The sequence below is a fragment of the Lissotriton vulgaris genome, chromosome 6 (assembly GCF_964263255.1).
Source record: "Lissotriton vulgaris chromosome 6, aLisVul1.2, whole genome shotgun sequence".
NCBI classification, from domain to species: Eukaryota; Metazoa; Chordata; class Amphibia; order Caudata; family Salamandridae; genus Lissotriton; species Lissotriton vulgaris.
Genome location: NC_141694.1, coordinates 1,557,125,947 through 1,557,149,560, shown reverse-complemented (window position 1 = coordinate 1,557,149,560; position 23,614 = coordinate 1,557,125,947). Strand labels below are relative to the sequence as shown.

At 43.3% G+C, this 23,614-nt stretch overlaps 1 protein-coding gene across 3 annotated transcripts in view; it reads left to right on the top strand.

Annotated features, from left to right (window-relative positions):
* KIF16B (kinesin family member 16B) overlaps positions 1–23,614 on the top strand; it is a 1,618,961-nt gene that overhangs the window by 894,223 nt on the left and 701,124 nt on the right. For all 3 annotated transcript variants that reach the window (XR_015296683.1, XM_086927730.1, XM_086927729.1), the window contains exons 16-17: positions 3,867–3,949; positions 13,214–13,302. Coding sequence is in view for 2 of the 3 variants with exons in the window: in XM_086927730.1 (XP_086783856.1) it covers positions 3,867–3,949; positions 13,214–13,302 (172 nt within the window). In the remaining variant the exon portion in view is untranslated. The remainder of the gene's footprint in view (positions 1–3,866; positions 3,950–13,213; positions 13,303–23,614) is intronic.

The window sequence follows — 23,614 nt, the reverse complement described above, 5'->3', positions numbered from 1 at the left end:
CACAGGCTAGAGGAAAATGACTCACATCAACAGATTGACCTTAGGACTGTACAGTGGAAGAAATCATGAGAGGAAGCGGATCTGTCTGCTTGGTATGTGAAGGGGAACAGTTGGACTGAGCAGAAGAGGATAAAATGGATGTGGAGATGCATTTGGGGAAGCTGGAGGGAGGTGAAAGTATTGGGGTGAGACTACACTAGTAAACAAGCATGGAAGCCCAAGGTGCTGTCACAAGTCGTAGCAGACACCAATAGTTGAATCGGGGAATTGCCAGAGTTCCTTCAAGGTATGTCAGCAGCTATACTACACTTGGAGTCCGAAATAGAAAGGTTTGGAAATACAAAGAGGGTTGCCAACATAGAGCTCCACTGTGGTAGAGAAAGCTCTCATGACCCTGGTAGAATACTTTTTTACTAACAACTTTCGGCCAGATTCATCAAGCTTAATTGCGCTCGCAAAGGGCCAGATTCTGAGAATCTGGCCCTTTGCGAGTGCAATTTTTGCATTTGGGATTCATCATCCCAAATGCAAAATTCGCTAATAAAGAATTCACACATTTGCAAAGAATTGCATTTAAGGAATCTCTATTTGAGATTCCTTAAATGCAATTCATGAACCATTTTAAAATTGCGAAATCGCGATTTTGGGCCGCTATTTACCGCGAGGTCAAACCTCGTGGTAAATAGCGAAAACTTAGAAAAATGCATTTATATGCATTTTTCTAAGTTGCATGTTACACACACACATGTCCTTTGGACATGTGTGTGCACAACACCAATATAGATTACATTTCAGGGGTGCTACAGGGTGTCCTTTGGACACCCCTGGCACCCTTGAAATCGCATCCTTATTTGCGATTAGCAATTTGCTAATCGCAAATAAGGAATGTGTAGGAATCGCAATTTATTTAGCGATTCCTACATGAATCCCGTTTTGCAAGTCCTTAATAGCGATTCCTTAATAATCGCTATTAAGGACTCGCAAAACGGGACTATGATGAATCTAGCTGCAAGTGCCTCCTGATCACAGTGGCCGAATGCTTGTCAGAAATGTATATTGTTTGCCTTCTAGAATGTTTGGCCACACTTTCCTGCAGAAACAAAGCTATGTTTGCTACAGAGGCCACCTACGGCGCCTCTTTTGTAGTGGTATTTTCAAAGGTAGCCAAGGCATTGGAGCTACAGGTGCCCACCATGGAGACAAAATCAAAGGTGCTGACTTAAATCTTTCATTGAGGGCCCACTTTATCTAAGCAACTGCTCTCTTTTATTGACGCCCTTATCAATGCCCTCATGGCTACTTGGGTTAAACCATGTTCTTGTCGGTCAGTCAGTTGAAATGAATAATGATGACCTAGACCTGCTCCTAGTGATAAGGACTTTCTAACGAAGCACCTGACAATAAGAGCCTGATTGCCCATGCCTCAACATGTAATATCAACCCAAGTTCCTTTTTGGCAATCCCTTGGACAGGTATCAAAAAGATTGAATACTTGGGAGGTGTCTTTTCTCCTTGGTCAGTTTAGTACTTCGGTCTAGCAATATAGTTTGGTTACTGGTTGGTACACAAATGCTTTATGAGACGCAACCATCAATATTTTGCCAGTATTCACAGAGGATCTCAGAGCCTGTTTAGCCCATACTTTTCATAATGGGCAGGGTGCGTCAAAGTACGAGCTCCTGACCAGCCTGAACACAACTGACTGTATTGGTACACCTGGATGAAGTCAACCAAGTTGTCTAATGACTTGCAAACATCTGGCATGGATATGCCATTTGATAGCTCTCGTCTATTTGGGGACAAAACTTCCATGGTACAAGCCCGTGGCTTATCCACACCAGCTAAAACACATTTCCGACCAGTTAAGGAAATTTAGAGGCTACTCCAAGGGACTAACTAATAGGCAATGTCAATTCTCATAGATTGTTTTGCAGTAGCTGGCTCACTTATTTTTGATGCAAAAACAATTGATGGACGGAATGTTGCACAATGGCAAAACATTCACCCCCAGTCACAGATCTGGGTTTAATCCATCGTTATTTTGCTCACCTCACCACCCCAGTTCAGACATGGCCATATGCAAACCAGTCTTGACCCTGTGCCTCATGGTAACAGTCCAGCCCGAACTGCCAAGCCATGTCTTCCCTGGACCGGAATCAAGCATCCTAGGACCGGTTTCAGGGTATCAGTCCTCACCGGCCAGGCTAGCTTGAATCTGATGGCATAGTTTCCCACGTCTGGGCATACCATCCCCACTTAGGGCAACAAATGTAAAAAGAACTGATGAAAAACCGGAATGCTGAACAAATCAAACATTCACCCCAGTCACAAATCTGGGTTAAATCCATCACTTTGTTGTTCGCCACACCATTCCAGTTTGGACCCAGCCATATGCATATTAGTCTTGAACCTGTTCCCTGAACTGCCAGGCGAAGTCCTCCATGGATTGGAAACAAGCATCCTGGAACCGGTTTCGTGGTATCACCCCTTATCAGCCAGACTAGCTTGCATCTAGTGGCATTGCAAGCATGGGACCCATGTCTAGGCATACTCTTCCCACTATCAGATTTTTCACAATTTGTGATTGCTTTGAAAGGGAATCCACTGCATTATTGGCCCACACCTCTAAAAAAGCTGCAACCAGCTTCACAGACCTCACTTTGCCCTTTGCTTAGTGAGTGATAGCTATGAGGTAGAAGTTGACTGTTTCCATTTTGACTCTGCAATGGTGAGCTGAAGTAACATGGTGGGTACATGCTGAGAGCATGACACTCTGCAGGGAGGATAAACTGGGCAGCCAAAATACCCCTTTGGTGACTTATTGTTCCCAAAACCTCGAGGACTTAATGAACCTAGCTAGAGACGACACCCGACTACCTTAGCCCGCCCCAAAGCACACCCACCCCATCTTCCCCCAGGCCTGTCCCAACCTTCAACAGTCTGCCGTCACCCCTAGTCTTTCTGATGTACTCCAACATTCTAGTTGATCAAACTATCAGATCAACCCTTGCTTAAAAGGCCTTACTGGGAAGGTCAGTTTAATTACTTTTCTCAAGCTCATATTGCATGTAGAAAGAGCATTTTTTCCTAATTCTCCTCTTGATACTATCTTGCAACCCTGGTAAAGCCTCTAACTAATGCCTATCCTTCAATAATCATATACAAATGGTGTTACCAATCATGTACTTCAATGTTTATCTGATTACACAAATACTGCCAATTGACCATGTAATGGCTATCACTTTGTAACAGAATGCCTTTATACTCTGTTATGCAATAAAAACATATTACAAAAATATATATATAAATATAAATACATATGTCCTCGGAAAAGTGTACAAAATATGGGTAGCGCATTGCGGAAACACCCAATTTCCTTAGCAGTTCTCCTTTCCTTTTGGTAATGCCCGTAATGGCACTGTGATACTGGACTTAAGAATGAGTGTACCATGTGCGGTGTTTAATTACAAACGACCGCATAAGGAGGACATTGGTTTTGCTGAGGATGCTCTTAAACTACAATGTGAAGGAAGAGACCATTTGTTCGGGTATAGTCACATACTCAAGTTCCAGATTCACCCGCTTCAGATAAAGCACACTCTGTCTCTCACAATTATAATGTATATAGCACAATTACTGAACCGTTAAACATGCTAAATTGTAAACAATAATATGTGTTTACAGCGGAGTTGTAAAAGTCCCTGCTGAAAAGGATTCCGTGAAGTATAAAAAAAGGTAAAGCTCATTTCCTGACAAAAATATTTCATTTTCTAAAGACATTGGAGAGTTTTGTCTTTTATTGTTATTATTGTTAATTTTGTATGTGCGGCGATGCATAGTGAGACCCACAAACTTTTTTGTTACAGGTGCTGTCATTTTACTTGGAAGAACCAACATGTTTCGCTTTAATCATCCCAAAGAAGCAGCCAAACTGAGGGAAAAAAGAAAGGTATGTGAAAATAAAAAATACAAATGCAATTGACCCATCTGGTTTTTACTGTATCTGCTTCCTGTTGTGAGCCTTGGGCTGTATCTTCAGCCAAAATGTACTACTACTGTAATCTGGAGGAAAGTGAATTCCTCACTGTTCTTGGGAATTCCCTATCAAGTCGTATTACACTGCATATCAATCTATGCCTTTTGTAAAAATCTTTCCCACAGAGAAAGTATCATTTTCATTGTAAACAGAATGTTCTTGTTTCATGTGTTCTCTCTGGTCATAGTTTTGGATCAAACCACTGAGAGCTAGTCACAAAATATTGTCAGGTGCAGCAGACTGCCGTCATTTGAGACTACAGCAAAAGTGTTAGTTAATGTTAATGTTGATTTAAGTACCCAGTTTCCTCTTCTGTGAACATATAACAGCACCTGTTGATTTGGCTTACCGCTCGTGTTTCACTTGTGTTAGTCAATTGAATGTTTCTGGGCTATGTTAACAACAAAACTTCTCTGTGCCCCGAAATGTGGCAGTTATTTTTCATTAGAAAGTCCTGATAATTGTTTACTTGCCTTCAGGTACCAATAGACCCAGCTCTTCTTCTCACAGTCTTTGATTACTTGAGTGTGCATCTCCATACAAGTCTTGATTCCCCAAGAGGTCCTTCATAGGTCCTCTCCTGCCCTCTTAATCTGTGCCGTCATATAGAGACCTTAAAAGGAAAAACGTGAAAATGCAAGGACTGTGACATTGCAAAGCTCTCAGTTTAATGGGATGGCATGTAAGAAATAACATTTTCTCCCCATCCATTTTCTTTTTCCCATTCCTTACGTAATTGAAGACACAGCTAGCAGGAACCATATTATTGATTTCATAGGATCACCACAGACTTACCATGGCAACTTCAAATGATTGAAGCAGTACATGAAACCCATCAACTTAATTAGGGCTATTGAAAGAATTGAGGGCCAAACGTGGCTAAAGATTGACACCCTCACCCTTTTGCTTCAAATGAATATGTTGGCAAACACTAAGTAGGTGCACAGTATATATCGGATGAAGATCATCGCCACATCTGTGATCATGATATAGCCATTCCCTATTTGTTTTGCTTGCCCAAACTCTGGCTAGCAGTTGCTCTGGCCTGGTTCAGCATCCTACAAGTAACTAACTTACTCCCACGGAAAATAATACTCTTGAACAGCTGATCTGCTCTCATCAATTATTATTTGTCTCTAGAAGTACAATCAGAGAATGGAGATGTTCTTTCACAGCTTAGGAACCACCCTGTTGGACTCTTATATAACCATTGATCCTTAGAGGTGCAAAGATGCGAAACGGTGCTAACCCAATATTATAACTTAAAAAAAAAAAAGAAAATCTTTTAATTGAAGTTTAAATGGACACAAAGTAGTAAATAGAGCCTGCGTAGCCACGGTACTATTTTAAATCTGAGCATTGGGTTTTACTGGAGGAAGGGTACTTGGGAGGAGGGGTGTTGTTTATGTGTTTTATACTGTAAAGATTTTAAGTAATCGCACTGTTAATAATAAAGTTACTCCTGAAGCTTACGAACCATGTGATTGAGACCCAGTGTTGGACTTGGCCCTGTCTGCGGGGTCACCCCCATATGTTTTCTGTTTTTCTATGTGTTTTTGTTGGCTTTGGGACGTTGTGCCCTTTACCACTTCCAACCAGTACTAAAGACCTTGTGCTCACTCCCTAAAGCTTGGTAGAATTGGCTTACACCTCATTGGCACATTTGATTTACTTGTACGTTCCTAGTATATGGTACTACATTGTACCCAGGACCTGTAAATTACCTGTTACTAGTGGGCCTGTAGCACTCATTCTGCCACCCACTACAGTAGCACGTTACAGCCTGTTCCAGACCTGTCACTGCAGTCTTTAATACAGTATTAAATTGCCATTTCGACATGGCAAAATAAACCTTTTTCCAGGGCTAAACCTTCCTTATTTCAGCAGTTGGGAAAGCCTTGGTTAGATCTAATTCGCCACCAGCGAGAATGTGTAATGTCAGCATTTCTGCGCTCTGGAGTTTCCAAAGCGGCTCTCACTTAGAGATGGTTTTTCATTTCAAGTGGTGCTCAGGCCTCCTGTAAACCTTTCCACCCATACCACTCCTGCCCAGAGTTCTCAAGAAGATCAGGAATGACCCGGCCCTAGTCATCCTTGTGGCTCCAGACTGATCTCGAGAGTTTGCTATCCTGAGCAGTTGAACATGGCCATCGGTCCCCTTTACCCTGAGGGAAGATCTTCTGTCTGTGCAGCAGAGAAGGGTTCTCCATCCAAACCTGTGAACGTTCCTCCTTCTTGTGTGGAGATCGAGCTGCAACAGTTGACAGCTTTTGACATTTTGCGCCTGAAGTTTGCAAGGCAGGCGTCCCACCACCAAAATGGTATACACCTGCTGTTGGGTCAAGTTTGTGGCATGGTGTGCAGAGAAACAGGCTGACCCTCTTTCTGCTCCCCTCTCTCAGATCCTTTTTTTATATTTTCTCTTGCCCATCTCTTGACACCTTAAGGCAGGGGTCTCCAAACCAGTCCTGGAGGGCCAGATCCATGGCAGATTTTTTAAATTACTACATGTATCTCAATGGGGATATCCCAAAAATCTGGCACGGGTCCGGCCCTCCAGGACCGGTTTGGAGACCCCTGCCTTAAGGGTTATCTTTCTCCCATCTCAACCTTGCTGGAGTTGCCTGATCAGCCCTCTCGATCAAATCCCCTGTTGTACATAGGCTCTTGAAAGGTTTGCAGTACCTGTTTCCTCCTTCCCCCTTCATTATGCTTCAGAGGGACCTTAACTTAGTCCTAATGTTTCTGATGTGTGCTTCCTTTGAACCATTTCACAACTGTCCTCTCAGGCTCCTTGCCATCAAGACAGCCTTCCTGGTGGCAATAACATCTGCCCGGAGGGTCTGTGAGCTTCAGGCTTTGTCATCCAAGCCTCCAGTCTTTAACATCTACCCAAACAAGCTGGTTCTATGCACTAGAGCCTCCTTTCTACTGAAAGTCATCACTCCCTTTCATGTAGGTCAATCCATCACCGTACCTACTTTTTACAATCCACCACATCCCTCCAAGCAAGAGGAGAAACTTCACCCTCTGAAACCCAAAAGAGCTTTGTCATTATGCCTTGACCACACAAGAGAGTTCCAGGTCATCTACTAACTCTTTGTGGGGTATGTCGGAGAGAAGAAGGGAAAGGCCCTGCACAAGCAGAACATCTCCCCAAGGACCGTGCTCTTCATTAAGATCTGCTACACATTGGCCAAGAAGCAACCACCTGAGGGTTTGCAGGGTAAGGCTGCGACCACTGCGTCAGCATGCGGTGTTCTGGTCCTGGATATCTGCCAGGCAGCAACATGGGATTCTCTTCACACATTCACGAAGTATTACTGCCTGGACAGTCCGGTCCGTCAGATGGGCACTTTGCTCATATGGTCTTGCAGGACTTTCTATTGTGAATCCGTTTTTCAGACCCACCTCCGGCGAGGTATTACTTGGGTATTCATTATAAGGTAAAACTTCTGAGGCTAGAAATCTCTAGCAGATGAAAAAGTTACTTACCCACCACGCTCAGCCTGCAGAGGCAAGTGCATCAGCATCATGCCGAGCCACAAGCGAGGAGTGCCAATCTTCCCTAGTTGGGGTTACGTTTGGGCTATAGCTCATTCCACCCTGACGTGCATGGGCATATACTGCATTGGTGGCCAGAACTTTAGATAATGAGTCTGGGATACAAGGTTATAAATATGAAAAGCCGGCAGCCCAAGACCACTAAACTGCATGGTCCGTGTTAGCACCTCTCAGCATCCCCCTGCACTATATCAGGCGGGAGAGAACTTGCCTCAGTTAATGAAAGAAGTAGAGTGAAAGGGAGATAGGAATATTTGCAAATGGGTACAAAAATGTCTGCATTTTCACCATCTTTATTAAGAAGCTCCTCCCGAGTAGGGATAATGGAAGAATAATCCATCTCTGTATGCTCTACCTAGGGTTGTACCAATTTGTTTGCCAATCAGATCATCAAAATACAAGCTGAGACAGATCCCAAGATAGCTCACCCCATCAGAGCTCTATTGCAAGGAGTAATCCAATGTGGGCGCTGTGTAGATGTTAGTTAAAGGGACACGTTTGATTTAGAGCATTTCATTTGCAGCTAAAGTATCCTCCAAATCGGATTATACCTCTGACAATGCTAGATTAACCTTGGGGGAGAAATTAAGATCAATTTACTACTGAGGGATAGTACGTGATGAGAGTGTAACTTCTACTTGTAGCCAGAGGTGCAATAGCCAGGGTAAAAATCAGAGCGGGGACACCCTGACAGATGCCCGTGTCAACGGAGAATGATTTAGAGTGCAGTTTGTGGATGCACATTCTCTCGCTGTTGGGGTTATAATAGATTTATAAGTGACCGGAAGAAATGGCCTAGACACAGCCTACGAAGCGTTTCTCTCATGTATGCCCAATCTTGCGAATCAAGCGCTTTCTTAGCATCCGGGCGAATTGCGGCAGATGGTAGGTGATGGTCTACTCTATAGAGGATGGCCATTAAATTGCAAATTTTTAACGTGGTAGAGTGTTGTAGGATAAAGCCCGACTGGTCAGGTAATACTAAGAATTGCATTAATGGTTGGAGCCTCTGTGAGTGAATTTTAGTGACTGGTTTCTCAGTTTAATTTGGACTCTTCTAATGTATGTTATGTATTCAGCATAAGTTCTAATAGGACCTTATACTATGAAGCATCGCATATCAGAAGAGCAAGAAGGTAAGTCCCTTCCTGTGCCATCTGAATACTAAAGAACTATTTTCGAGACCAGAAACATTTGAACCACTGGGCGTTTTCTCCCAGAAACCTTGTGGTTCATGGGATGGTGTTTGGGATCGGAGTACCCTAGAAGTACTCAACCTCATACCTCTACTTTGCCTAAATATTGGATTGTGGAGAGGACATCCACATCCTGCATTTGCTTGCCCCGCCACCCATATATTATCTGTCTACAAGTTGGGTGGTGAGGGAAGTTATCCTATTTTTCGACGAAGATATGATCTGCTATTAATATTCCGAAAGAGCTGTTGAAGACAATTAGCAGTCTTACGTCCCCTCCGACACACAAGGCTCTGGATAATTCCCAAGATTTGTGTGATAAGGTGGCTGAGTTCTATAGGGATAATATATTATGAAGTTCTGTGCTGAATTTCAAGAGCCTAGTGGGAGACCAGTGACATCCTTTGTGGAAGGCGGTGGTCAATCTACTGACCGTCATTAAGTCGGGTTCTCTTTGCGGTTGAAATCAAAACCTTTTAGGGCAAATCACTTCGGGATCGCTAGACGACCCCTGTGCCCAAGTTACTGCAGTTGGCCCCAATTGCCAGTTGCAGAAGCCTTCAAGAAAGTTTATTCTCAGATCCTCGAGTCAGGAGTTTTCCCAAAGTGCTGGAAGGAGCCAATTGCCATCCCCCTCAAAAAAAGGCCTAATGGGTTTCAGGTGATTTAAAAAAAAATCTCCTCCTGATTTCCCTGCTGCCAGCCCCAGCCTAAATCCTGGAGAAGCACATTAACCAGGAGTTGGCTCCATTTTACAGAGACCGTGAACTTCTGGACCCTTCCTAAAATGGGTTTAGGAGGAACCACAGCACTGAATATGCACTACTGATGGCGATAAATTTGATTCACTGGCAAGCCGACCAGGGAGGCACGGCTATTTTGGTTTTGCTTGTTCTGTCCACAGCCTTTGACACCATATCACACTCGGTATATGTACATAGGCTGTGCAGGCTGGGCTGATGGGTGCTGCCTTAAGCCTGCTGGAGTAATTTTTAATGTATAGGACTATTACTGTCAGCTGCTGTGATTTTATGGCCAAATCTTTCCAGCTTACCTGTGGAATTCTGCAGGGTTCTTCCCACAGTCCTTACTTATCTAACCTATATGTTGCCCCCCTGTCGACTTACACTGATAACACCTAAATCCTCATATACATCTCTGGGGATTGAGAAGAGGTTGCAGACAGGTTCAGGTCTTGTATGGCCAAAGTCAGTACTTGGATGAGAGAGAACTGGCATAAAATCAATGGGGAGAATAATGAGTTTGTGGTATTTGAGACCGAAAATTCGATCTGAACTGACTGCTGGTGACCGGAAACCAGTGGTGCATTACCTGTTCCGGTGGGCGCAGCCAAAATTTGGGGTTGTTCTTTGATAATTCCTTGACATTTAATGGACAGGTCAAAAAAGTGTGGGTACTTGCTTTTGGATCATTAAGACCTTGTAGAATATTCTACCATTTTTTTCCTGAGGAGTTATGGGTGTCAGTGGTCATTGCCCTTTCTACATCTCGCCTTGACTACTGTAGTGCCCTCTATTTAATTGCCAGTCAGGACTCACTAAAGAAGCTTCAGGTCATCCAGAATGTTGCTGCGGTGCGGTTTCTTGCTCTCATTTCTCTATGGGAGCTTGTGCTGAGGTCGGAAACCGGCCTCAACACAAGCTCCCATAGAGAAATGGGAGCTTCTCTTGAACCTTGCACCACATGGCAGGCATCGTGAGGTTAACAGGGGAGGTGCCATTGGTCCACCCCAGGCCCCCAACCAGAGGCCGCTGAGGCATGGTGGACCTGCTAGGGGCTGCCAATATCTCTTTCCGATAGACCTTTCATGTCGGAAAGCCCGACATAAAATGCCTGTCGGAAACCAACATCATATTCCCCATGGCAGAAACTCCATCCATAGGGGATTATGTGCGGCCTTCTATTAGCCGACGGTCTTCTTGAACCCGTCAAAAGCCAGTTGTCCGATCGGCTGGTTAAACTCCGGCCGTCGACATTGTAATTAGGCGGTTGGACTTTAAGCCTATGATGATGGTCGGTTAGCCTCCAACGAGCGGTCGGAGTCTCACCGACCTACATCATAACAGTGCCCCAAGTGTTTTGTAATGAAGGAACCAGAACTAGAACTCAGACTTTAATTTTTGCAATGATGGATGACCCACCACAAAATGGTGCACTCAAGAGAGTTAATGATTCCTCTCAAAATCCCGCACATAATCAACAAAAGAGTACTGGTGTGCTCCTTAAGGAAGCTTTGACCTCCTCACCATGTAACAGTAAAGAGAATACGTATGGTGTTAGTTGAACTCAAGCAGAATGCTAAGCTACCAAGCATTTAAACAATGCAGTGTTAAGAGGAGAAGCACCGACAGAGCACGCTGCACTACTCGCTGTACAACACATCACAACACAGTTTTGGGGTGCTGGGGCTCTGGGAGCAATATGATGGACTCTGGTCTTTGATGCAGATGTCTTGCAGCATGGCAGGCTCTGGGTTGGGGTATTGACTCAGGAAATGCCACTGCCTCTCCCAAGGCGGGACATCTGCATGAAAGAGGCGCGGCAGATCAGTGTTTTAAAAATGATGGCTTCACTCCTTTGATGCTGTCCACAATGAGTATCAGGCGCAGATGTTCCCTTGAGCCATTAATGACCATCATCTAGAAGTTAACCTGCAATTTCTGTCCTTCTCGTGTTGGCAGAGGTCAAAAGACTCAGAAATGTAATTCAAGTGCAGAATATTAATTCTTAGTTGAATCATGAACATAGACCACTTTCGATACATTGCAGTTGTATGGTATACACACAGACCACTGCAAGCAGCCAACCCTTGATGTAAAGGTAGACTATATTGTGACCATGGTGATCATGGTGGGTGAATATAATGGTATGCTAATATAAGGGAGGTGATACAGTAAAGGTGCAGCCTATCACCATGCAGTTGCATCTCATTCCTGAAATGAGGGTGCGCTTGAAATACCTACTGGTGAGGTGATGATCTATAGCTTCATCACAGATGCAACCTCAAATATTATAAAAAAGGATATTGCTATTTAACATCACCCTACGTTGATTATTAGGGTTCTCAAAAGGTTTTTTCAGGTCCCATTGGCAGTCTGAACTCTTCTCAATGAGAGAGACTCAATAAAATAGTAGTCTTCTGTGCAGCCTCCTTACAGTCCTCAGTGTATCAATGCGTTTCAGTCTACCGTGATAGAGTAAGAGGCGGTATTCATGGTAGTTTTAAGGGATTTGAGGCATAAAACCCCTTTTCTGCCCTCTAGAATGTTATTGTCCTTTATACCAGCCTTCTCCAACGAGTAGCCCATGAGCCCCTCGTAGTGCCCCATCTAAGTAGCTCTCCTTTGTGCAGCCCAGCTTACTAAATTAGAATCTTTTGTTTAGTTGAATTAATATATCTATTCCAAAACTTAAGAGTATATTCAAGTTGAACATGAGTTTATTTTCAGACTTCAAAACCTGATGTATGGATGACAGTGGCTGAATGTTTAAATCAGACTGCGTTGGGGAGACTTATTATAAATAGTATTCACTTGGCTCCTGGGGCATTGCAGGTGTGGATGTTGTTACCCATGGCCAGACATTCCACATTGACAACGCCTTTTTTTTCGTTGCTGCAGGCAACCATGCCTGATGAACTGAGGTGATGCTGCTGATAATCTTGCATTTTGTAATCTAGTCTAATGTGGTAATTATTACAACACACATAGTAGCTCAGCATGATTTTCATTGAACATAAGTAACTCCTATTACAGAAAAGAATACAATAAGAAGGCTTAAAACTATTGCTAGCTACATATAGTGGACATGGAGAAAAATATTGCTGCGCAAAAATCTGAAATGTTGGTGTGCTCCAGGGAGCGAGGTGCCACCAGTTTAAGGCCTAAGATTCCCACCTGCCACAGCATTTCATGACCGTGGCGTCTCTCCATCCATTATTTGTTATCATGTAATGTGCATCGCCAGTCACCAACTTGCCTGCAAGGAGTAAAATATCGTCTGAGGATATGGTGAGTGGCAGTGTTGTGAAATGAGGGTCCCTTCTCTCCGTAATTTCATTCTCGGGGTTTCCACAATTACGCCGCGGGTGCTTGGTGGTGGCGGCACAGTTAATATATCTTGTGTAATGTAGTAAATGCAGTTATGTCTTTTTGTAAATATATCTTCTTTTTTTTGTTTGATTCCAGAGATGTTTGTTATTAGTAAAAGATGAAGAGTGGCATGTTTGTTTGTGCCCGGAAATTGTTGCACCATACAGAACCTTTTACAGGAATATAAAAATCCAGCTAGAGAAAAAGAATTTACATAAATTGTATGCATGTAGAATATTGGAATACATTTGTGGTTAGCCTTGCAAAAAGTATTCCTTTTTTTCATCTATAATTCTTTTCTACAGAGTGGGCTGCTTACTTCATTTAGTTTATCTATGACAGACCTTTCCAAATCTTGCGAGAACCTCTCCACTGCCATGCTTTATAACCCAGGGTAAGTAAAGTGATTCAAATATTTTACGCAAATGAGATTTGTGATGTATTCTTCAAACACATAACTGACGTAGTAAAACAAATACCTTTGCCTCTTTTAGGCAAAGAATGAAAGGTTATTCTGAGTCACTGTTAATGTGCACACTTGGTATACCACCAAGCTTCCATAGTTTAGTATATATGTATGTGGTATTTTATGAAGAAAGAAGGTAGCCAAAAGGCAGCTGATCGATATGCAGGGTCAAAGGTGGAGGTGGTATCAATAACGTTATCATGTCGTACTGTTCTTTAAAGACGCGTGTCTTCATTTTTTTGTATATTGGAGCAGGGTCAGAACATCCAGAGGGAAATGGGGTTGTTGTTCCTGATCCTGAATTCATAAATTGAGAAACCCTGTTGTTTTTTTCTTCTTTTTTTTACCCAAATAAATGTCACTGTAATTTTCATAAAATGCAAATGTTTCTTAAAAGAAACTATTGCATAGCATAACAAAAAATTTAAATTGAAAGAAAGCATTAAAATAATGAATCACTGTTGTTATTTTCCTGAGCAGATCCTAATCTCTCATAGGGGATATACTATGACTGCGTTACTTACTGTATTGGCAGTTGGTTATACTCCTAATTCACCTCTAAGGAACTCTTTAGAGTTTATATATTCGCAGCCAGATTGCTTATGTTTGGGAGCCGGTGGCACTACATCTACTCAGGACGTGGATTTAAAGGAATTAGACCCTGAGCTTAGACAATGAGCACAACACTGTTTTAGGCGTCTTTGTTTTTGTCTGTTGTTTTAGTTTAATCTCCTCCTTTGATCTGGATCTGTTTGAACTCTATTTGGTTTTGTTTTATGATATGATCTGATTCTGCCTGATCCCTGCCCTTTCCTGCTGGAGTATTGCTTTCTCTTACTGTCTCACACATCCTGATCCCCGATGGTTTCCTTGTTTATGAGGGGAAGTCGCACCTCTCCCCTTCCCAATTCCTTTTCTGCCTGTATGTATGGTGTTTTTCTATGGCACAAATGAGTTCAAAGGGACAGGACTGCTCTACATGATTAAAGGAAAGGATCCAGACAACAAATGATTTTAAAGGTGCTGCTTTGTAGACTGTTACTGCATCGTGACGTAATGTACTTTTAAGAGGTGAGTCTTCAACTCTTTCCTGAACTGGAGCAGGTTTGGGTCGCTTCTGATGGTTACTTGGATTTTTTTCTGGATCCTCGAAGCGTTTTGTCTGTTTTTAATTTTTTGTTTCGAGTCTGATGGGGTCCTGGCTGCAGGTGTGCTGAGAGCCAACAAAGATGGTGAACCTGTGAGCCCAATAAGCATATTTGCAGGTCTTATTGCCTTTGTAAATGATGCTGCTGATCTTGAAGATGGTGCAGGCATGCAAAGGGAGCCAGTTACGTTCCTCTATATTTTTTAATGTTTGCATTCGGGTATTTAGAGTTTTACTGGACTCCAGTGAACCAGTGATTCCAATTTGTATCTTTGGAACTACCTAGTGCGTGGTCTGCGTGTCAACACATGATTGTCATATTGCACTGTGTCTGCCAGGGAATCTGCCAAAGGTAAACCTAGCTGCCCCCATCTACAGCAAGTCTATGCTGGGGACTATGCCAGTGGGCCCTGTATCAGTAACTGCTATGCACGTTGTTCATTCATCTGATAATGTGAATTTTCTGAATTTCTCCACCCACCACCAAGGGTGCTGCATACCTTCCCCGTTTATATCTTTGTGCAGATTGCTGCCCTTATTGCTGTGCACCCTCTGAGCGTGAGCTCATGACTCTTTAGGAAATGCTTGTGACATCTTCTTATTAATGCCCACTTCCCTGCCTTAAATAGGAATTGCCATCCTTGCTAAACAACAATTTGGATATGGTGTTACTTATGGAAATCTGCCTGCACAGCCATGTCATAGCAATGCACTGCTGATGACGTCACATATTACATCACTCATGACGTGGTCAGTGAGATCACTGATGACATCTCAAATGACATCACTGATGACATCTCAAATGACATCTCTGATGACATCATCAAGTGAATGTGTGTCTTTCTGAAAAATAAATATTTTTTATATATGTATATCTAAAGGTTGATGGAAGAATAAATGGGTAAATACGTGTCTAAATAGATTTTTTTTGGTAAAATTGATTGTAATATGTGACGTCATCAGCAGTGCATTGCGGGCGCGCGAGTTATAGTTAGCTGAACTAACTATAACGGGGGAATTTCAATGGTTTTGTATGAGAGAAATGCTCTCACTATACACACAAAACTAGCGAGGCAGTTTACAAATCTAGCATACCAAATTATTCTCATATAAAGCAAAATACTCAGCCTTCTCTAAACAATATCACAAGTACGTGTTGTGTGCAAAGCAGAGCTGGAAAGCAAAAATAGCGTGTAAGCTTCTAATAAACCCATGCTAAATTAACAGGCTGTGAGTGCAACGCTCAGCCCCCGGCACCCTTTCTTTATCAAAGCACGTGATATAAACGTAGGCGAATTAGGAACGCAGAGTCCAATCCTAAAAAGCAGAGTAAAGTTCACATTTCCAAAAAAAAGTTATTCGCTCTTTGATAGAAAACAGTAACTAAATAATAAATAATACGTAGAAAAATTAAAGAGTCTTAATCCAACAGCGTGTAAGCACAGTATGTAGCAACAGCCTCCAAGAGGAAGTCATTGTTCTCATCTGAAAACATTTCAGCCATCCAATTCTATAGTGAGAATGAACATACATGTTCCTCAACAACCGGAGCCTCTATCACCATCGGGAGAAAACTCAGGTCATCTTCAATGTAACTGAGTGCCAAGAACTCAAGCGCTGCTGCAAAAACATTCCAACATCCCATTATTCCATGTGTCGCTGCTAAAACCATAATCCCGCCGCCAGAACAGAGCAAGTCATGAATCACTAAGGGGCTCATCAGCTATTCATAATCCGCTTTGGGAGACACCGTACTGCAGAGACACAAATCCAGGGCCCAGTCGAAATCGCAGCTCAGGCAATGAAAGACAGGTTGAACGCATGTGAAAAAGGAAAATCGAAACGCTAATCCATAAGCTGCACTCAACGTTGCAAGAGCCAGCGCTCCATAGTAACTAAGCATTCGGTTGCGGAGCAGCAACAGCCGGGACATATTATCGTCTGCTGCAGGATGTGCATCCATATTTATGTAAACAAATTAATAAAAGCACACCGGCAACTAATGCGACTATTAAGCGCAATCCACCAAAGATGCTGGAAAAAATAGAATGAAAAAATCCCAAAAAGACACCAAATATATTTTCTACAGAAGTCACAAGGCCACTGCTTCTAACTTAAAAAAAGTAAGGTAACCCTGTAGTCAAGGACACATTAAAGATACTCTAAATTAACTCCCCAAAATTCAAGAGCACGTCTGTATTTATTAAATCATGCACTTCTGTGCGGGTGTTTGCTACATAAAGGACAAATGTTTCTGTACCAGATATAAGGGCGACCTCTTTTTGAGACAATAGCGCTCTTATACGACTCATTTGGTTGACTCTGCTTTCAAGGTCGAAATCGACAGCCAGATGGGAACATCCAGCTTCCCATGCAGAGGAGTTAACACAACTTTTTTTTAATCAAACCACACGCTCAGTTACCATAATCATGTAAGCGATGCCTGCTAACATTGCACAACAATCTCCATTATTTTAAAGTAAATAACTCCCGTTTCCAGTAAACTGAACGTTGTTATGATAGTAGTTGTCGGACTACCTTTCAAAACTCAGTCCAAATCAGGTGCATCTTGTATACAAGAGCCATGCAATTGTATGTGTCTTTAAATTAAGGAGTGATCTGGTACTATTGTGCAATCCTCGCCATTCACATAGACTTCTTTTCCCTCCCTCAGGCAACTATATGTAAATGGTAATAACCAAGCTTCATGGACATAAGTGCTGCCAAAACATCCATATCTGCCTATAGCAGAGTATTTCATGCAAATCTCAAACTTATTTTGGTTAAAAAAATAACGTTATGATACTGTGGATAAGCCACACACCTGAATTCGATCTCCAATGAGTGACCATTCTAACCATTCTCATAGCGCACCCTGTGCTCTGATTTGACAGTGAGAGAGTGATTGCACCATAGTTTATACTGCTAATCATTCTCAGCATACGCTACAAGTATGCTTCGAGGTTACGCGTCGCATCAAAGCTTCCGTGTGACGTCATGTACGGCGCCCCGTACAAAAAAGACGCGAATGTTTTTAATTGTTTAAAAACATATATTCATGTATTTAATGAACATACTAACAGAAGCCTTAATCTAGGATAATTATGGAATAATTTTTTTTAAGTTTTAAAAATCCTATATTACTTCTATATTGTATAAGTGCAGCTGCATGCCCCTCCGCCTGGTACCCTAGACTCCACCACGCCCAGACCCGGTTCATAAGCACACGTGATTGTCGCCACAAAACCATTAGCACGCATATCACTTTTCCACACATCCTTTTACAACTAGTATGCATTTACCACACATGATAAATGCATAATCTTAATAATGTTTTTTTGTTGACCAACACGTGTTGTATTGCCTGTGCCTTACGTCCTTCAAATTAGTTTCTAGGTATACGTGTGACCAACTCTGATAAGATCGGACGCCAAGGACAAACACTGTGGTATCTGTGGCACGAAATCTCATCGATCACAGAGAAAATATGCGCAGGGTAAAATGAAAGTAACGGGTATAATAAAAATAACGGAGGAAAACTAATAAAATGGCGGTTGGACGGAGTATGTAATCAACGTTTGGCGCCTCAACACTACATTTCAAATAAATATACATACAATATGTTTATTAATATATTACAAAAGTATAGCACCGGATAACATACATGACCCGGGAAAATAAAGCGGCAAATTGAATACCTAAAATCAGGAGAGGTTTGCTTGGCGAACTTGAAGAAAAAGAAAAAAAAGCACTTGCAAACAAGGCTGTGCATGCGTAGAGAGTACAACTGATGCAGCAAAAAAAAAAAAAAACGGAAAGTTTTACATACTGTCAGAAATATAGCTCTAAAAAGTTCCCCCTTAATTTGCCCCCCCCCCCGGACCTAATAAACAAAACGGACTTCTCTTTTTTTTTCACCTTTTCCACCGCGTACAAGTACTGCACGAGTACCCCGCCATTTTTTTTTTTAAATAAAAATTGAGCCTAAAGATCCATGTACCACCCCCCTGACCAAGACTATAGGGTCAGAATGTTTCTACCCTACCCCCTTTCCTTATATCTCAACTTTGTTTTACTGTTTTCTTGTGACTCGGCTCTCGCGACAAACAAGATGGCTGCCAACATTTCCTATGTTGGAGTATTGACAACCAATCAGCAAGCAGCTCTTGCTCGTAATTGTACGTATATCCAAACGCGTACGCCTCGATTTTCCTTTAGTAAAATAAAAATAAAAAATAGAGCCTAAACATCCATGTACGGCCCCCTGAGCAAGCCTAGAGGGTCACCGTAAGGACAAGCGTGTGTCCTTTGGAGGAGAGGTTGTCATCCATGCTAATCAAGTCCCGCGCCCTTCTCAGCTCCACATCCTACAGCCAGGCAGGTGTCCTCGCTGCTGGGATCAATGGCCTCATGTATCTAAATTGTGCCCAATGCCAGACTTCACATGCGGCCTCTCCAGCAGTCCCTCGAAGATCAGTGGACGTAGCGGTCAGCTGCTGGGAAGATCGTGTATCTCTTCCTCATGCTGCCAGGGACTCCAGCAAATGGTGGATGAAACAGTCGCACCTTCTACAAGGGGTCCCTTTTCACTAGGTCCTTCCGACCCAGACTATTGTTACAGATGCCTCACTGCAGGGTTGGGGAGCTCACATGGGCCAGCTTAAGGTACAAGGTCTCTGGTCCGAGACAGAGCAAAGCTATCACATCAACTTCCTGGAGCTAAGGGCAGTCCATCTGGCTCTCAAGTCTCTGTACCCGTCTCTCCAGTCCAGTTTCAGTCAGAATCAGACAGACAACCCAACTACAATGTACTATCTGAACATGCAGGGAGGCACCAGGTCAAGGGTCCTGTCTCTGGAGTCCCAGACCATATGGAAGTGGCTTCTGGCGAAGAGTCTCACGATCGTAGCTGTCCACCTTCCAGGGACCCTGAACGTGCAGGCAGATGGTCTCAGCACAGACTTCGTAGAAGCGCACGATTGGGTGCTAAATGACGAGGTCCCTCAGGACATTTTTCGCCATTGGGGAGTGCCAGACTTCGATCTGTTCACAGACGCTGCAAATTCAAAATGTCCCGTCTTCACGTCCAGATTCCCACAACAAGGATCACAGGGAATTGCACTTTTGATCAGATGGTCGCAGACATTGCTGTACGCTTTCCACCACTCCCTCTGATCCCGGCGGTCATACATAAGTTTTACAGGCCCAACACCAGAATGATCCTGATATCTCCGGAGTGGCCGCGCCAGTGGTGGTATCCGGATTTAATTTATTTATTTATTTTCTGAGATTTATAAAGCGATCAAATACCCAAGGGTGTCTCGGATCTTCTGCAACTATCCGAGTCCCCACACCGGAGGCTTCCCTGCCGCCCAGACCTGCTGACCAATAACGAGGGTAGAGCATTTCATCCCAACCTCTTGTCCCTGCGTTTGACAGCATGGCTCCTGAAGTCATCCAGTACGGCGCTTAGACCTTTCAGCGGACTGTATGAGTATTCTCAAGGAAGCAAAAATACCTTCCACAAGGATATCTTATGCTTTCAAATGGAAGAGATTTTACCTGGGGTGTAAGGACAACGCGTATGATCCGAGCAAGGGTCAGGAGCAAGTGATCCTTCCCTACTTGTTATACTTGGCAAAGTCTGGCCTGCAATATTCCTCCATCAGGGTTTACCTGGCTGCAATTGCAGCTTACAGGAAGCCTCCGAACCAGGAGTCATTCTTTCAAATGGCAGTGGTCAAGGATTTTCTGGAGGGACTCAGGAAGGTTTACCACCCCAGTGAGATCCCCTTCTCCTCCTTGGGAACTTAACATTGTTCTTACAAAACTGATGGGTGCTCCTTCCGAGCCTATTCATAAGGCGTCTTTGCAGCATTTGACTTGGAAGGCTGCTTTTTCAGTAGCCATTGCTTCATCCCGTAGGGTGAGTGAGATTCAGGCGCTGTGCTGTAAGGAGCCTTATACTGTGTTTCATGCCAATAAGGTGGTGTTACGTACACATCCGAGCTTCATTCCTAAGGTAGTCTCAGATTTTCACATCAATCCGGTTATTACTCTGCCCACCTTCTTTCCTAAACCATTGACCCCCCCTGAGAGATCATTATACTCTTTAGATCTCCGGAGAGTTTTGAAGTTTTACCTTGCCAAAACTCACACACTTAGGAAATCTGACCAGCTCTTCATTAACTACGGTTCCACTAACACCGGTCTATCTGCGTCTAAAAGATCCATTTCTCGATGGATTGTCTCTTGCATAGCTTTATCCTACCAGTTAGCTTACAAGACCTTACAAGGCAAACCTAAAGCACAATCTACCAGAGGCAAAGCTTCTACCACAGCTCTTCTTCGCAATGTTCCAATGTCTGAAATCTGTAAGGCAGCCACATGGCGGTCGGTCCATACCTTCTCACGCCATTACTGTCTAGATTTTGATGCACAGGCCGATGCCCAGGTGGGGCAGGCCTCCTTGAGGAATTTGTTTGCATGATTGCAATTTGAATGTAATGGTTTTTCATATTCTCTATACTCTGTTGCTCGTCCGCGAGGTACTGGGTATGGGCTTGCTACTCTATTCATAGATTATGACTATCGATGAGTATCCCCTGGATGAAAAGTGTTAGTTACTTTCCTGTAATCCTAGTTCTCATCCAGGGGTATACTCATCAAAGTCATAGGCGACCGTCCCGCCTCCCCGGACGAGCATTACTGGAGTTGTTCTATATTAATTGCATCCTCTACTCCGGTGTCTATACATAATGCACCGTCAAAAAGAACGGACCTAAATGTCACCTGTAGTGCATGATGGGAGCAGAGGGTCTCCTGCAGGTCTTAAAGGCACAGTACCCTAACCCTTAAAGGCAAGGTGTCAGTTTTTTGTCTTTCTTTCATTATTGATCTGCAATACAGCCTACAGGCAAATGCCTGCAATTACAAGTTTTCCATCTGCAATAAAGCATTCACATATGACATTTTTTCACTGCATGTCCTCTTTTCCTTTTGGGTTAGGAGGGTATTTGTCTTACAATGCAAACCTATGTAATTTCAGCATTGTTTTGCCATGTTGGAAACATTTTAGGCTGCATGTATATGTTTTCACATATGTATGTGTGTATATATATATATATATATATATATATATATATATATATATATATATATATAATACAACTTTGTCTGACACTCGCAGCTGGTTTCACCGGCTTAAATTGCCCACATGTCCCTGCTTCAACTCCTCCCATCACGTGTTGCAGCAAGATATTATGGGACATGTAGTGCCGGAGTTGTGAGTAAAAGATGACGACTTTGAGTAAGTTCAGTTCCAGTTCTATTATATCCAGCATTAAAATCCTGAGTGGATGTGGAATTTGCCAATGCGCCGCTTACTTTACATGCAGAGCGAGGTGCTGCAGTAGTGAGGATAAGTTCCTCCCCCAGCCTCTCTGTGGTTGTCGAGATGGTGCCTTTCTCCACGGCAGGGACCAGCCGTGTAAGTCTGTGAAACACAAAACGCCTGTAAGCAGTGAGAAAGCACACTACGTCACTCTGCGCCCTCCGGCATCAATTTCAGCACCTTGAAGCGCTGATGAAGGATGTACAAAGAGCGTCTACTAATACATTTGTTACCACAAAGTAACAATAAGGAGCCAGTTATAAAAAAGTGTATAATACCGGCAACTAGCAAACACAAGTAAAGGCTTCATAAATTAATGAAACGCAATAAATAAAAGCATCTGTAACCGAAAAAAGTACAGGATCCATTGATTAATACAGTGCAGTCAAGTGATGTCCTCGCCCAAAATACGAAAAAGCATTCGCTTCACAAGGTAACAGACTCGCCAATAGGAAAAAACTAACCGTCTAGCCTAGGCAAGGTGGTGTGACGGAAAACAAGGATTGGGCGAGAAGGGAGGGGGGAATGCCAGCAGGAAGGGAGGGGGTGACAAAGCAGCTGGGGTGTTGCTTGTAAACAACAAGCTCTGGCATTGCGTGGAGGGGGGCGGGGGAGCGGATTCCTTTGAAGTGAGAGACAAGAGTGCACATATGTGTATCGGTGCAGGCAGCGTGAGTGTTTACTTGTGAGTAGTAGGGGCTTGTTTGTGACTTTCAGGGGCGACAGAAGTAAGACGCTCAAATAGACAGTACATATGTGCACGGAGAAGAGACAGACAGGGACAAATCTGGACAGACAGCACAGGCTTCGATGTAGTGCTGTGTGCTATACAGAACAGCTAATTGTGTGTATGGGATGCACATGGGTGTGTGTCTGTATGTAGAACTGAGGGAAAGTAAGGGGTATAAACTGGCTGCAATTATGCGTGGGTAGAGAAGGACAACTCAGAGGAGAGGAGGCAAGGTGAAAGCAGTGACTGTCTATACTGGGAGATATGTAAGAGGGCAGAAAGGCAACAGTAAGGCAAGACGAGGCTAGCAGCTAGTGTTTTTTGGGGTAAATAAGACCTACAGGGGGAGACGCAACAGAGGCAGATTGACAGTATATATGTATATAAGCAAAGGCTATAGACAGGCAAAACAGATAAGTAAACAGACCAGCTGTGTATGTGTGCATGGGTAGGTATACAGACACGGGCAGCTTGACTAATGATGGAGGGAGCGCTTGATTGTAAGAGTACAAAGCGGCTGAGACAGGCTCAGAATAAGTGGAGATAGGCAAGACAGACAGACATGGCAAGAACAGACAGTAGCAAACATGAGCAAATAAACCAAACTGACAAGCAGCAAAAAGCGAAAACTAAGTGCAAGTATGTAAAGCAGCGCAGAAACAGGCCCAAAGGTGCAGAAAGACAAGACAGGCAGCAGCGCTGTGTGTTAGTAGAGACAAGAGAGACAGGAAAGCTCACACTGGGAGTTATTCACACCTGAAGTATGGACGGACAGGGTCTGAAAACAGGCGCGCTCCCGCACACATCACAAATGTGCAAACATACAGGCAAGCAACTGGCTGTCTAGAAAAACATATTCATAGAGTAATGTGGTACAAGGAGACAGAGAACCAGGTGGACAAGCACACACAGCGGCAGCCGGGGCAAAGTGTACAAAGACACACAAACGGTGTGTGCTTGGGGATCTGGT